This window comes from Alligator mississippiensis, chromosome 4, assembly GCF_030867095.1.
Source record: "Alligator mississippiensis isolate rAllMis1 chromosome 4, rAllMis1, whole genome shotgun sequence".
In the NCBI taxonomy this organism is placed as follows: Eukaryota; Metazoa; Chordata; order Crocodylia; family Alligatoridae; genus Alligator; species Alligator mississippiensis.
The window spans coordinates 247,619,894-247,635,651 of NC_081827.1; the positions used below are offsets into that span (position 1 = coordinate 247,619,894).

At 43.8% G+C, this 15,758-nt stretch overlaps 1 protein-coding gene across 1 annotated transcript in view; it reads left to right on the top strand.

Annotated features, from left to right (window-relative positions):
* Window positions 1-11,784, top strand: part of TFCP2L1 (transcription factor CP2 like 1) — a 50,107-nt gene extending 38,323 nt beyond the window's left edge. The window contains exons 13-15 of the mRNA XM_059727487.1: window positions 975-1,117; window positions 4,532-4,583; window positions 5,537-11,784. Of these exons, the coding sequence (XP_059583470.1) occupies window positions 975-1,117; window positions 4,532-4,583; window positions 5,537-5,574 (233 nt within the window). The 3' untranslated portion in view covers window positions 5,575-11,784. The remainder of the gene's footprint in view (window positions 1-974; window positions 1,118-4,531; window positions 4,584-5,536) is intronic.
* The last annotated feature ends 3,974 nt before the right edge of the window (window positions 11,785-15,758 follow it).

Sequence of the window (15,758 nt, forward strand, 5' to 3'; positions counted from 1 at the left end):
TTGCCTATGCTTAAAACAAAGTAACATGCTTATCTTGTATAACTCCACTTAATAGACATTGACGGTTTAATGGTGGTCATTGTACCTCAGGCAATTCTCATTTTAGTTCAAATTGAAGGAAACAAATGTGACCTGAGAATGGAGCATGCATAGAAATGCCTGACGGTGGTACAATGTAGAGGACAGGGTATGAGACTAGAGTCCACGTCTCTCCGTGCCTAGTTGAGGCTGCATCGCCAATTGAATGCATGACCTTGGGCAAATGCCATACTGCCTCGGGCCTCACTTGGAAAAAAGGGATAATGGCATTAAATTCGCGTGTGTTTTGTGATCTAGGACTGAAATGGCCTATAAAGTGCTATTGGGTAGCTTTTCTTAATATAGAAATTCATTTATTTTCCTGTAGCACCAACCTTTGCAGAGGCAGTCAAGAGTGCCAAAATGGAGTCGGCAGTCACAAGATTTTATCACGTGCCCCAGAGTTTTAACTTGCTTCTTACTAAGGTGGCTTTGTCATGTCGTGTAACCTTTTGGTTTTGTTAAAGGTCCTCAAGGGATTTTTTTTTCTTTCTTGGCAAAGTCGATTCAGCTTTTGGCTAATGTCTACATTCAAACATTGGGCATTTTGGTTTCGGTCCTCCTGTTGATATAATTGGTCGCAGCACAAAGGTGATACAGATCACATCTACATGTGTGCATTAATGCATCTTAGCCTATTTTAACGTGTGTTAAAGCATCACAAAGAATGTGCTCTTTAGCTAATGCACATTAAAACAGGCTAATATGCATCTTTCCAGCACCTCACAATGGAGGTACTAGATTTAATGCACATTACCTAAAGCACTTTAATTGAATGTGTAGACATGCCCAGACTGACTTAAACTAGTTCTGGACCTGGCCCTTAATTTTTCTCCAGGAGTGGATTTAGTTTCTGAGTCGTATGGCTAAAAGCTGGTGTCTTTAAATTATTTCAGTGTATCATGCAATCTTCTTAGAAGAGTTGACAACCCTGGAGTTAATGGAGAAGATTGCAAACCTGTACAGCATTTCTACACAGCAGATCAACCGGATCTATCGGCAGGGACCAACAGGGATCCATGTGTTAGTGAGCAATGAGGTAAGAAGCTAAAGCAAAACTCATCATCTGATGCTTGGTATTTAAAGTATGAGTTCAAGACCCATTGCCTGACCTTTTTCTTTAAGTTAGACTGGCCTTTAAAATTGTGGAATGAGCCTTCAAGGAAACTTTTTTTTTTCAGGGCCAGTAACGCTGAAAAAGTGCCCGGCTCTTTTACACTTATCCCAGATTATTTTGGGTCTTAAATCCATTAATTACTTCATATATATAATGTTTTTCTTATTAAAGGAAGAGAAGGTTGAGAGGCGACCTTGTGGCTGCCTATAAGTTCATCACGGGGGCACAGAAGGGTATTGGTGAGGTTTTATTCACCAAGGCGCCCCCAGGGGTTACAAGAAATAATGGCCACAAGCTAGCAGAGAGCAGATTTAGACTGGACATTAGGAAGAACTTCTTCACAGTTCGAGTGGCCAGGGTCTGGAACGGGCTCCCAAGGGAGGTGGTGCTCTCCCCTACCCTGGGGGTCTTCAAGAGGAGGTTAGATAAGCATCTGGATGGGATCATCTAGACCCAGCACTCTTTCCTGCCTATGCAGGAGGTCAGACTCGATGATCTATTGAGGTCCCTTCCGACCCTAACATCTATGAATCTATGAAATTGTATGCGCTTTTGTTTTGTTTTTTTAACCTAAAATGTATTTCAATTTTCCAACTATTAGCACATCTAAAACCTAAGTTTTCATTTGATTGGCTACCCAGCCAACTTGAAGCACTTTAAAGGGATCTAATCTTCAGAGCATTGGTCTGAAAATAGGGACCTATTGTGTCCCAAAAGTAGAGGCATCCCAGATCAGTCCATCTCCATTAAGTATGGGCCAACAGAATGGTCTTTGCATATACTTTGTCATGATTTTCACTCAATTTCATTGGCTTCTGGCCAGTTGTGTCCCCTTGTACAATGGCTTAACACAATGGACCAAGTTAATTTTCATGTTAATTGGGAATGACCTAATTGCCTTTTCTTTTTTTTTTTTTTCTAAATGACCCACTCCTTCATGCCCCAGAATTACTTAAGGAGCTTCATTTAGATAGCCTGATACTAGACTAGAAAGGAACACAGTTAAAGCAAATGAAGCAGAGAGCAGGACTCAAATGAAGCCTAAATTTAAGCCTCTAATGTTTATTTTAAAAGTCTCCTTGCTGCTTCACCCTGATTTAAATCTGCAACCTTCGAAGTTTAAAAGTCACAAAGTGCTTTGAGGCAACCTGTAGTGGGGGAATTGCCTCCACTAGCTCTAGTGAAAGGGGGTCTTAATGAAAAGGTTTAGTTACTTATTAACCACGTCTATTGCTTTATTTTTCATCTCCTGTGCTCCGGCGATAGCTGAGTGGGGGAAAAGCTATTTAAATGAGAGGCACAGTATGAATGCACTTCATGCTTCATTAGGTGAACCCACATTGTGACCAATTTGTGGCGGGAGCAATTCAAGGGGGTGAAAGCAAATAGGGGGATTACCTTAGTCTGAGGTGAATTGGCAGTGGAAAGGGAGTATAGTTTGAGAAGGGAAGTGGAATTATTGTTGACTGGGGTTGAAGCTGAAAAGCTAGGGATAGGTGCTCGGTATAGCCAGTGGGGATGGACATTAAGAAGGATTTGCTCATGTTATGACATATCCAGCCATGTTTCTCAGAACTGTATGCCCAGTGACTTGTTGGCCAACCTGGGGCCTTGTTTATGGGTCTCGCTTGTCTTGAATATCTGGTTGCTTCTCATTTAGTCAGTTATGCCAATTGGATTGGCTCCTGACCTTCCCCACAACAGTCTTTACTTTTGCCATTCCTATAAGTTTCTATGTCTTGGCATCTAGGCAAAGCACGGTGTTATCGGTGCAGCATTTGCACTACTATGTAGCCTCTGAATAATAATATTCCAGCAAAGAAAATTCAGCTTCCTTGCTTAAAATGCACCCTGATTCTGGAGGACTAGTTTTTAGGGGCAAAAGGTGCATATGGCATAAGAAAATATAATGTATTCCTTATAGCTTCAGGGTCTTGTTATACCCTATGCTGTAAGCCGCATAAAAGTTAATCAGATTAATGTTGATCCGCTTAGTGGAGCAATTGCACCTTAAGGTGAAAAACCATCTCTGGCTGTCCTTCACCTGCATATCTGAGACTTGCCACTACAGGCTTGGTGAGCAAGGGCAGGACTAGGAACTGGGGGCAGAACTCCATTGCTGCTCCCACTGGGCAAAGCGAGCTGGTCCGAGCAGTGGCGGGAAGTACCACAGCTGCCAGGCACTCGAGGGTTGCAGCACTGGCTCTGCCAGATGTCCCCGATCAGTGAGGCACCATGCCCAGCCCTGCTGCACCCTGCTGCATCCTTGTTCACCCTGACTCAGGAGGAGCCGCTGCATCCTGGGATGCTGGAGTCTTCAAATTGGGTGGAACAGCTGTGGAGAGTGGCCACATCTTAATGAAACAGGAGGAAAATTAGGCAGATTAGAGAGAATCTTTCCCTGGAGGGGCATAACCTTAGGATGAATAATGAGTGCATTAAGCCACTTAAAAGTGTTAATGTGCAGCCAGTCCAGGGGTGAAGAGCTCCAGAAGCTGCCTAAAATTACCATGCAACAAGGCCCTCAGAAGCCTTCCCACAGCCATAAGCATGGTTATTCCAGTGATCTTTGTTAAACGCTGCCATGTGCTCATGCTAGAAGACATTTTCATTAGTGAATCTATTGTTAGGTTTAAAAGACCATGTCCTTTAACGGTCTAGAGTGGCAGAACTTCCCTGACGTCCATCAGGCTACACTGGCATACAACTCTGAAGGTTTGAATGCTCTTTTCACTTCCTTCCTATTGGAAGTGTAGTTTGAATGGGTCCATACTGAATTCAGTAGGTGTCTTTGCCACTGACTAGTTTAGGGTAGGATCAAACCCCGTCGGAGTTGGACAATCTCCCGAAGGCAATGATGCCCTGTTGCTTGGGATATTCCAAACCTAGATCGGAGAAAACAGCAGTGCATCGTTCTGCACGAGACCATATTTTAGGCTAGGGGAAGCTAGTCTAATTCTATTGAAGCCATGGGGAACTAGGCCAATTTTTGTGTGAGGATCCAGCCCTTAAAGTGGGGATGGACAAGGGTGACCAGGTAGGATGAGGGAAACCTCTATGGTCTCTATTTTGCAATGCTTTGAATATGCCAGCTATGATCCAGCAAAACACTTGAGCATGGGCTTGCTTATAAGCACAAGCAATCCCTTTGACACTAATGGATTACTTGCACGTTTTAAATACTTTTATGGATTGAAGCATGAATGCTCATTGCCTTGTAGAATTAGAGGTCTGTTGAATTCCTGTTTCCCTTTGCATTAAATAATGGGCATTGAATGAAACTTGCGTTCAACATGTTCGATGTAACCCAAGACTTTTTTTTTTTTTTTTTTACAGATGGTACAAAACTTCCAAGATGAATCTTGTTTTGTTATCACCACGTTGAAAGGTGAGCACTTCTGATGCTGCTTGTTTTCTAACACCACTGTTTTCCCAAAAGCGTGGAAATTACTGACAACAGTAGGGAAAGAGTTGCAAGGAGAAGAATTGCAGCATGCGAACGTGGAATATAGGGGATGAGAACAGCCTAAAGTCCCCCTTCAAGTATGACTTTGGTCTCCATTGCTGGTGGAGTCCGTTCGAGAATTATAGTTTAAATAGCACTGTGGAGGTATACGGGCTTGAATTGTTCTAACCTACACGTCGAAAGTCATGTTCTAATTTAAATTTATAAATGTTGCTGAGCCGTAAAGTGATCATCCGTCTTAAACAAGGAGTTTGCATTATGAAGAGCCCCTGGATATGCTGGCATAGGAATCTGGGAGTACAGTTTGTGGTAAAAGAAGGCAACTAGCTTCTCCGTGATTTGTCTGAAGCTCTGGGTCACACCTGAGCTATCTGTGCACCTATTTTTAATTGAATCTCGAGCATCCAACAGAATTAAAGAGGGCAATAAAACTGATGCTGGAGCAGAAATTCCCAGGCCAGATCCTGCTCTCCATTATAACACTATAAATCTGGCATTGTCCCACTAGCAGCTAAACTCTGCTCCTGATTGCACTGGGTTAGGTGGAGTGGAGCTCCACTGAGGAAGACTCGTGCCTGGTGTGAGATAAGCTTAGCTCTATGGACCGATATCCGGTACATGAGGTGAGGATCTGGCCCATACTCTAACATCCATTGACATCACTAGAATCAATGGGCCCTACTGGGCCTCCAGGGTTTCTGTTAAAATGACAAAAGACCCCACCAATTTTTTTTTTTTTTTTTTTTATACTGAGCTATAAGTAGCTTTGGTGGGAAATTCAGTATGCATCCCCATTACCAATATGCAGCAGAGCCAAATCAGGAAGGATGGTTTCCTGCACGTTGTTAATAAAAGCTTTCATTTCTTCATTGCAGCTGAAAGCAACGATGGCTACCACATCATTTTAAAATGACCACTTGGCCTAGTGGGACTTTTCACAGCCTAATAACGACAGTGCCTCACTGAGGATTACTATCACCCAGACTGGAAACCTGAAGACCCTTTTGGATATAGTGCTCCCGTGAACTGAAATGATACCAGATGTCCTTGAGGAAGAACTAACCTTATAGCCCAATAGTTTTCTTAGGTTGAAGATGAGCATCTCCCAGAGTCTGTACATATTATTTTTTCCCACCACCCTACCCTTCAGACCCTAGAGTTATTGAGGTCTCTAGTAATTGCACAGAAACACCTATCATATTCTAAAGGGAAATGCAAAACAATTGTCCAGCCCCTTCATGGTTGGGTATGGGTAGATTGATCTGTTATAGTTTCTGATGCCATATGAAACCATCAATGACACAACCATAATCTTGCTGGGCCATATCTGTCATTCGCTGGGCTCCTCGCAGAAGGTAGCGGTGACTACTGCTTTCTTTTACTAGAAGAGGTGACAGTGCTAGTGCCCCTCTTTGCATAATAACCTAGTGCTTGGAGTACTCCAGGATGTCATGGACCTGAGGTTTAATTCCCTTCTCAGCCTTGGGGGTTTGTACTCCTATCTTTCACCTCCTAGGAGGGTGCCTTAGTCACCTTGGTGCAGAGTCGGGGTACATCCATCTTTTTTACCCTTCTACTGAAACTGTGTCACGGTCCAGGAGAGTAACCGAAACTCACTGGGCTAGACAGCATGCATGACTGGCGAGAGATTGGTGACTGGGGTACTCAGCGGAGGAGGAGGAGATAGAGTTCAGGTCCCTGTTACCAAGGTTGCTTGTCTTGCACTCAACAGACTTGGAGTTAAATCCACTCCCCTGAGCTTGGGGAGATGTAGGTCCTAGTATCCCAGGCAGAGAACGGAGTTGGACAAGGGTTGGTCACCATGAAGTTATTATGCAAGAGGGAGCATTGGTACGACTGCCATCACCTCCTCAGCCTTTTGAAAGGAAGGGAGCAAGTGCCTGCTGTCAGGGGCAGACTCCAGGTTGTGGATCCGCGGTGGACAGAGATGACTAGCATCAGCACTAAGGCACTGGGGAGAGGGAATCTGGTTTTAAGACCAACCCACGTCTTCAGCCTTTCCTGTTGGCTTGCACATGGTAGCTGGACACTGTAGTGGGCTGACACTAGGTGCCGACCAGTCGGTCACGGCTGTTTGTGATTCTTGCATTTCTCCTCCATCTTTCCCATCCAGAAAAAAAAATCCCGTATTTTCTGAATGAATGGCTTATCCTCTTACCTTCCCATTCATTTTGCCAACCAAGCAGGTTCTGGGCTAATCCACTCCTTTTCTTGGTACCCTGCCAAAGTCTCCCCAGGCCCCTTCCCTCCCCGCTTGCTCATTCAATGGTGAAATGTGCTTTCAAAATATTTTTGTAACTTTTTGTAGCTCTATCCCATTGTTACCCCATGAGGTGAAAGGGGATTATTCATCATTCGAGTGCGCTGTCAGCAACACTCTCCATTCAGAAGAACTTTGCACAAAGAGAAAATGCATGCATTACAATGACTTTAGGGATTCAAATGAGGGGAAGTATCAGCTGGATGGGAAACAGTTCACACCACTTGATACGTCCAGCTTTAGAATAGCCTCTGTTGAATAACTTTGATTTCGAGGGCTTATTTTTAAGACTGTAGACCCTTTTTTATTGCTATAGATTTAATTCTGTTTGACAAAGCTTGTTAACTGGCACTTGCTGTAACTGGGAATTAGATTTTTGGCTGTATCTTTTTATTTTTAGAAGCTGTCCGCAATAGCAAATGCAATTCATTTATTTGAATCCAGGCTCAGGTAAACCAGCGTTTTGGGTACTGCTTCTTGCATACAGCTGCTATTTTATTCTTGCTTCTTATTCAAAACCTCATGGTTATTGTTGGCCTCTCTGGGCCCTTCTTGTAGTGTCCGCTGGACATCCCCATTTCTACGCCGCATGACCTTTATACTTTGGATTTTGTTTTCGCCCTGACGTGGGCTTAAAAGTTGAAATGTCAAATTTTTTTCATGGAAAGAAAAGCTTTGATTATAGGCCAGGCCAGGAATGCTGAAAGCAAGTGTTTGGCTGTTTCCAACCTGAAATGCTCAATTGGATGTTAAAGGATGTGAGCTCGAGCCAACATGGAGGATGGATCAGAGTTGTCATTCTCATGCCTCCATGCTCCCTTTTTAATTATGGGCTGAATTCCCATGATGCACTGCAGTTAGAGGGATAGCCCGGAGTGCCGAGTCAAAGGCCAGGTAGCTTGGAAATCTCGACTACAATGTTCGTGAGCTGCTAAAGCTCCAGAATGATAAAATTCAGATCCTGCAAAGACTTACGACTTGGCTTAACGCTTATAATCAACTTGCGTCGTGTGAGGTGAGCCGTTTCGGTTCAACACCTCTGCCCCTCCTCGCAGGGTCAGGGTTTGCATCGGAAAGGATACTACTTCCGGTAGGGATTTAGACACCTCTCCAGTTATGAATGCTGCCTCACTATGGTCTAAGACGTTTAAATACATAAATAACAATCTTAAGGGTCTGACTTGAACTAAGTCATTAAGAGGAAGGATTTGCTGTTCTGCCCATCATACTTTTGATGCACGTGCTGTATGTGCTATGTTGGGTTTGTGTCCTCGATAGTGGTATACAACTTCCACTCGTTCCTGGGGCAACCCGGTACCGTTTTGGTTGTAATCTAAGCTGAGTTTGAAATGGGGCCTCGAATATATATATATATATATATATATATATATATATATATATATATATATATATATATATATATATATATATTTTTTTTTTTTCCCTCCCCTCTTTCTCTCAAATTCGGTGGCCGTTTGATACAAAGTTTTGCACTAGGATAATTTCCGTACCGTTTCATTTTTCCACGTAGCTTTCATTTAGATTCATTTCGTAGGTGGTTAATAGGACGTCACTGGCATTCTGGGATCCTGACTGCATCTTTTCTTTTTGCAGTCCTACTTTATATTGTTGACCCATCTCTCTTAAGACCCTTCTCCTTTTATACCACACTTGATTAAACAGATCTGATACAACAAGCGTGGTTTTTAAATGTTCATTGGACAGGTCCAATTTTGAGTCTGAAATGCTATCGTGCAACATGCTATCGCTGAAATGCTGCGACTGCAGCCATCCCACAGTCGGAGTAAAGCATTGTGAACACTCATTCTGAATTTTCTGGGAAACATCATTCATAATCACACTTTAGCATGCACCAAACTGTATTTGCCCCAGACAGGTTCATTTACTCTTGGTTATTTTAGCAAGCAATTTTTGTTTGCAAGGAAGTACATGAGACCGGTACCAAAATACTGGCCTACATGGATTTTGTAACAAGACAGCGATCTTTATCAGAAGTGTCTGGGGTTTATTTTTTCCTTTTAAATTAGAATATTTATGCTACCTCTTCTCTTAGTTTGAATTCCTTTATAGAGGTAAAAGCTGCCTTTGGTGTCAGGACGTTTTGCTCCCCTTCCCATATTGGAACAGGATATACCAGTACGAGCCCTCTTGTACCAGCCGTAGCAGGGTTGAATTGCTTAACTCTTGATTTAGCTAAAGCCACATGACTCTTGACTATAGCCAATTGCTCCCTAATTATTCCCAATTAAGCCCTAACTTAATTGTTAAAGGAATAACTGAGATTCACTTGAGACTTGTCACGGCTCAGTGAGAGAGTGCAGTCAAGGAATCGGTGCATTTGTACAAGTCTTTATACAATGTCTTGCAGCTTGCGTGGGGCATTTTAAGACTATCCTCCTTCTGACTCCAGGGCTACTGCAGGTTGTCACACCTTTGCGTGACTTTGCAAAACCTGCACACTTCAATGATTAACACGCAGCATGTTCTCATGTGAGCCTGCACCTACTAACTATTTTCTGCTATACTGTTCCCAGACTGCACTGTATGGATGGGTAGGCCTTAAATTCATCCCAAGAAACACTACTCTACATAAAGACAGTGGCCTAAACCAATGACCTAAGGTTAAATGCAGGATCCTGACACGGGCCGAGAAAAAAGGTGCGTTTACCCATACAAAGACAGATTTCTTGGCTTTTTTTATGTATTGTAAATATGCAAAAGCGGTAATCCTCCCACTATGGTCCAATTACTCTGATCTTTTTGGAATGGGTAAAAGTGCCTAAAATCTTGTTTGTCCTCAATTCTCTCTGATTTTTTTTTTTCCCAGTTTTTTTTTTTTGGGGGTTGTTTTTTTTAACGTAACCAAATCTCCAGTTCACTGTCAGGGGAAATGATTTTTCCTCTCTTCTCTTAAATCTAGAGCTTATGGATGGCATCTTGAACTTCTCTAGTACTTTGTCCCAGTACAATCTGTGATTCCTCTGCATGTGAAAGGGGAAGGAATCAAAACTACGAATGAAAGCCATGCAATACACTACATGACTTATGAAATCATTTTGCATATTTATCACGGATCTGGTTTTGGTATGGGCTTCCGCTTTTGTATCACACTCACTGTAACATGATACAAAAGCAGAAGCCCATACCAAAACCAGATCCATGATAAATATTCAAAATGATTTCAGAAGTCACATTGTCCCCAGGCTTACAGAATTAAGTCAGTGGGGACAAATGCCTCTTTTTTTCAACTGGTGATGGGCAGAGCATTCATGAAAGCATCTCGCTCTATTCTCTATGGAAAGTATAGACAAAACTTCTGGAGGAAAAAAAGAGGGTCAGTTGATCTTCTGATTATAAACGAGTGCCTTCCTTGTAAGATGGTGCAGTGCCGGCAGTATAGAAGTGAACTCCCCGGGTACCCACCTCTTGCTGTGTTAACTGGCCAGGACTTCAGTAGGTTGATTTGCCCCTGGGGTAGGCTTTCCAGACCTGAGTGCATGAAATCTCAGTGTACACACGTGGAAGGATTTTTGCCTGTTGGTTTCTGGGAGGTGTTTGACGCATGTATACTATACCGTATATATAGGCATGTATATGCGCTGGGTGTTTTGTCCTTTGAGCTTTCACTGGTACTCTGCTGTGTTTCATTTCCATTCACAGTCAGGAATTAGTTGATCCAGCTTGAATACCTACCCGGTTCCTTTTGGAGAGATCTTTCCAAGTGCATTATATACTTGCCATAGCTCGAAACGTGGTACACTTGAAACAGTTAGTGTACCTTTGATGCCTTTCTTAAGATACAAGCCCCGTGCCTTGCTAAAGACAATCCATGTTTTTGACACTAATGCTGTAGTTCTACATTGCAGCTTTTGGATGATTTCGTTAAACGCAATTAAAACCATTACATCGGGCAATGTTTCATAAACACGAGCTATTTCCTAAATGAAATAGCCACGTCACAGCGACGCTAGGCTGGTTGTATTGCTTTGCTGTTTGGCTGCAATTCTAGCAATCCTGTGGAGGATGACTGTGCTGGAGTGCTGATTATTATTTGACTGTGCTTTCGAAGAAACATTTGTGCTCCTATTTTCTTTCCCCTCCGGCTTATGAAATGGTTAACTTCCTGCTTCATCTGCTAATTCTTTTTTGATTTTTTGCAAAAATCATGGTCTGATCTCACTCAGAGTAGTGCACAGTCTGCTGGGATTGACATCTTTTTAATTTTGGGTGAATACCAGGCGACTGACTGGATGTATAGTTGAATATACTTGTCTAGGTTTAGAAGTGGGTTAAGTGAATACCTTACTTTCTGTGCCTTTCAGATTCATAACTTCTTTTTTTTTATAATTCTCTAAGATTTGTTCAGTCTCTCCATGAGCTTTTTTTTTTCCGTTGAAATTTCTTTCTTAAAAGGCTTATGTTTCTCCAATATTTGTTTTAGTTGTACGTCGTTGTTATCCCAGTTGGGTTGGGGTAGGTGTTTCTGCTAAAGGGCGGTGGGGGTTACCTCTCTTCACTCACAATGCAGCCATTGGGGATACGGTAGATGACATTTGACCAATTAAGAGTGATTGGCAAGGGGAGGGGGACGGGCTAGCAGAGGTGGGTGGAGTGAAGGCTGGGGCGTACCAGTTGTAAGTCATGCTGCCACACTTTTGGGATTATTTTTTTGTTCGTCATTTGTTTTGTTTTTGTACGTGAAATTTAAAACAAAAAAAAGCATATTTTGCACTGGCTATTGAACTGTTGTGCAGAAGAAAAGAAATCTGTCTCTAAAATCTGTGCTCCAGTCAAAATGCAAATAAACTGGTTTGTAAGAAATGTGCTACGTCTTCATGCTTGGCCAGAGATGGCCGATCCCTGACCGTTTGGTCTTACAAGGCTGTATCTAATGGTAGCATTTCCAGGCTACACTACTGGTTTGACAGTCCATCGGCTAAATTTAATCTCCGTGCCTGTGCTGAGCTCCCTGCAGAGACTCTGAGAGTTTGACCCTGCCAGGTGCAGACCGCTAGCATGCAAGTGCCGTTCTGGATTTGGGCTAGCAACATCACTGGGCTCAGTTAGGCTTGCCTTCCTGTCATCTCTCTCCCGTGCTGGGAGCTGATCAGGGTGTTGCTTCACTTGCAACGGTGACATGGCCTATAACCCAACAGTAGGGTTATAGGCCATCCCAGCACCAGGGATTTAAGTAGGATATAGGAACGCTTTGAATGTGCATCTCTTCCATTTCATCCCTCCTTTCATACCACATATTCTTGGTGCCAGGAGACTCCTGGTAATGGTAGCTGTGCTGATTCTGCCCTTACAGGTACCCTTCTTGTATAAGAAGAGCACCACAGGAGGCCCTCACCATGATGGGATAGTCCTCAGGTGGTGGAGCCTGCTGGCTGTATCTCCTTCCACTTCACTGGTTGACCACCAGTGACTTCCCCTTGTTTAAGGTAGTTTGAAGGACAGGAGAATGAGCAGCTAAATCCTTAACTCACCCCCTTTCCCCAACCAAAGGCCACTAACTTTACCCAAACTACCCAAGAACCACACTCTCATCTCTGAATCTGGTCAAGAGGCATGGTGGGCTGAAATGTGGACTAGGCACAAGGCAGTGATTGGGAGGTGGGTGTCCAACAACAGCATGCTGGGAAGAACCTGCTCGGGCAAGGTATTGACTGCCCTTATTTCAATTAGTCATTGGGACTGAGGGCTTGAAAGACTGAACCCCAAGGGAAGCATCATGGCATTTGAACCCCAGGGGAAGCATTTCAGAGCTGGGCATGCAGACCTCTTTTCTTACTTGGTTACAGAAGGGTGTTCATTGGTTGCAGTCCAGTTGCTTTATCTGGAGTAGGTACCACCAAAATCTTCAATAAAGAAAGCGAACGGTTGCTTTCAGTCCCGGATTAGACCTTGACCTCAGTTTCGCTATGAGCAATAGATGAAAGGGAGATTTAATCATCTTGAAAATGTCCATCCTCAAGAACACAAGAGTCCAAGCAAGAGGTTTTACGTGTCCACGAGGCTAACACTGTATCTGGTTTATGAGCTTTACTGTGGTGGAAACGCGTTGATAAAGCAGACGGTAATGGCCACAGAGATGATGTCCAAACAGATGTCAAACTTTTAGCCTTCATTAAAAAGATGTAGAACAGCAGCCTACAGGCTGTGATGACCACAAATACTGTGTTTTTTCTGAAATATTGAAACACGAGCATATGAACCACCTGTTGGAGAAAGAAATCTCTAAGTTACGTAAAACAGCAGCCGACCTAAGCAACAAGAACAAGTCAAAGGGAGAGGAAGGGGACATAAAGAATGGGGATACAAGTCAATTGTGCTTCTTCTCTATCCCTATTGATTGCAGAGATTTTGGGAGTGGGGGGCACATTTTCTGCAAAATACAGAATCTTCTAGCCGTCGCGCTTCGTACCAGATAGGAGCATCCGGTGTGGATTACAAAACTAAAGCTGCATGTATATGGTGGCACAGGCATTTATCAAGGATTATTCTTCCAAAAAGGACCAGAAACTGGAAGCTGTAAAGCAATGCATTCTTCAGTGGGAGGGCGGCAGCAGCCACCACTCCCTTGCTCTTGCTTTAAACTCTTTTATTGATATTACCCATGTACTGCACTGCAGAGTGTAGTCAGGATATGCTAGGCTTGCCACTGCTACTGCAAGGTGTTCGTGATCTGAAACAGGATTGTTTAGTAATATCTTTTTTATGGCTAGGAACAGGTGCTGCATTTGTCCCTGGACAAATTGTGCCTGTTTTTGTCCCAGAACAGAACAATATCCTGGGCCTGGCATGCAAACACATCGGGTACACGCCAGGTTTAGTGAGCAGCTGAGCGCACTGCCGCTTTTCTGCATTGATTCAATGATACAATCCCAATAACCATTCAGAAGCACTTTACAATGTCCTGGGATGAACTGTTAGTGGTACTTACTAGCTGAAACCCGCAAAACATTTGCAATTAAATTTTTATTGCAAAAGTATTTCTTTAAATACAGGATTTTTAGTTATCCATTGACTGAATACTTTAATGGACTCAAAACTTCTCACCCTCGGAAAGGCTACATAAAGCTATCCATGTAGAAATACAGGCGTAGGAATATAAATACATATTTTGTCAAAAGTCTGACCTTGTGACTTGTTCACAGTCGGAGAATAAGAGTGTCCTTGTACACATGAGGAAATTGCCCCTTTTAGTGGTTTAATTGCCTTTTTTAACAATTTAATTGAGTAACGGTGTACATGTTCGGCAGCGTTTTTCAATTTAAATGACTTTTTAACGTAGCAAACTTGAGTACATCCCATGTATTTTAGTTTGTTACATAAATTACAGCAATATTCCTCACGCGTCCAGGGGCCCTATCCGGAGAAGGCGGCAGGGATGGTGCATGGGGCGCTGGAAGCCCAGGCATGCTCAGGGAAGCCCTGTGCACCGTCCCCACCACCTTCTCCGGCTCCCAGCACACACAGCTTCCCTCCTGCCACCTTCCTGGGGTCAGCCAGCCCATTCCCGGGTGGTCCCAGGCAGCAGGAAGGCAGCAGAGATGGTGCACAGGGGGCTGGAAACCCACCAAGCCTAAGCTTCCCTGACAACATCTGGGCTTCCAGTGCCCTGTGCACCATCAGATCTGGCAGGTGCTCCCTGCAAGCTGGGGCTGCACCCGTGCATCTTGCCCGGGCGGCCCTCGGGGCAGGCACTGCTGCTACAGAGGGAAGCACTGGGCCACCCTGCAGCTCAGGGGCCGTGCAACCCAGTGGCAGCTCATGCGGGCAGGCTCCGCTGGGGGGTGGGCAATAGCAGTGAGGGGCCTCATCTTTTTTTTTTTTCTTTTGCTCCTGGAGCCTGCCTGTGTTTCCTGCGCCTAGGGGCTGAGCTGCTGGTGGGTCACGCAGCCCCTGAGCTGCAGGGGACCCCGGTGCTTCCCTTTGTGGTGGTGGTGCCCCTGGGTAACACCCACCTGCTGGCACCCTGCCCATGTGGTCCCACTGTAAGTGCAGGACATGCTTAAATGACACGATAGCCTTCCTACACTGGTGCTCCTACTGTTGCTATTTCTCATGGGGCCAGTGGGAGGAATATTTGGAAAAAAAGTCTGATGTAAAAGACCTGGGAGCAGTCCTTAGCAGGTGTACATTGCTGTAGCTAGTGGGTCTTTACAGTTGAGAGTCCAGATGAAAAGAGGCTCTCTAAGAAAAGACAAGATAGGCCTTTCCCTAGGATGGCTTAGAAACAGTGAATCCTGTGTTGTGCAGGACTAGATCCTTCAGCTTGCTTCCTACCCTTATGATTTTATGGCTCAGAGATTGCTGCACGTCAGTGATGAATAAAACATCTCCCTGTTCCTATAAAGTTTATAACATACCATCACGTCTTCCAAAAGGTTGTGCATTGTTCTGACGTGCAAGGCAGGTGTACTGATAATGTGATACCCACCTGGTCAATGGAAGACCCAGAGGAAGACCTAGATAAAGCAAGGTAATTAGTCAACTGAAGCATGACCCATGATATTAAGGTCAGGTGAATATGTCTCCTTGGACTAACATTTCACATCACTAAGCTGCAGCAAACTATTTTTGTTCTCTGCTAGGGCCAAACCAAACGATGCATCCTTTGAACCCTCTTTTAGCTGAATAAGGGGGATTTAGAAATAAGGCAAGAGTCAACATTGGCAAGTTAAATTTATTTGTGAACTGAGCTACAAGAGCACATTTAGAAAAGAAAAGACCCCTGGAACTTCACCAGGAGTTGGTAGTTGTAATTAAGACTGGACAAGAGTTGAAAA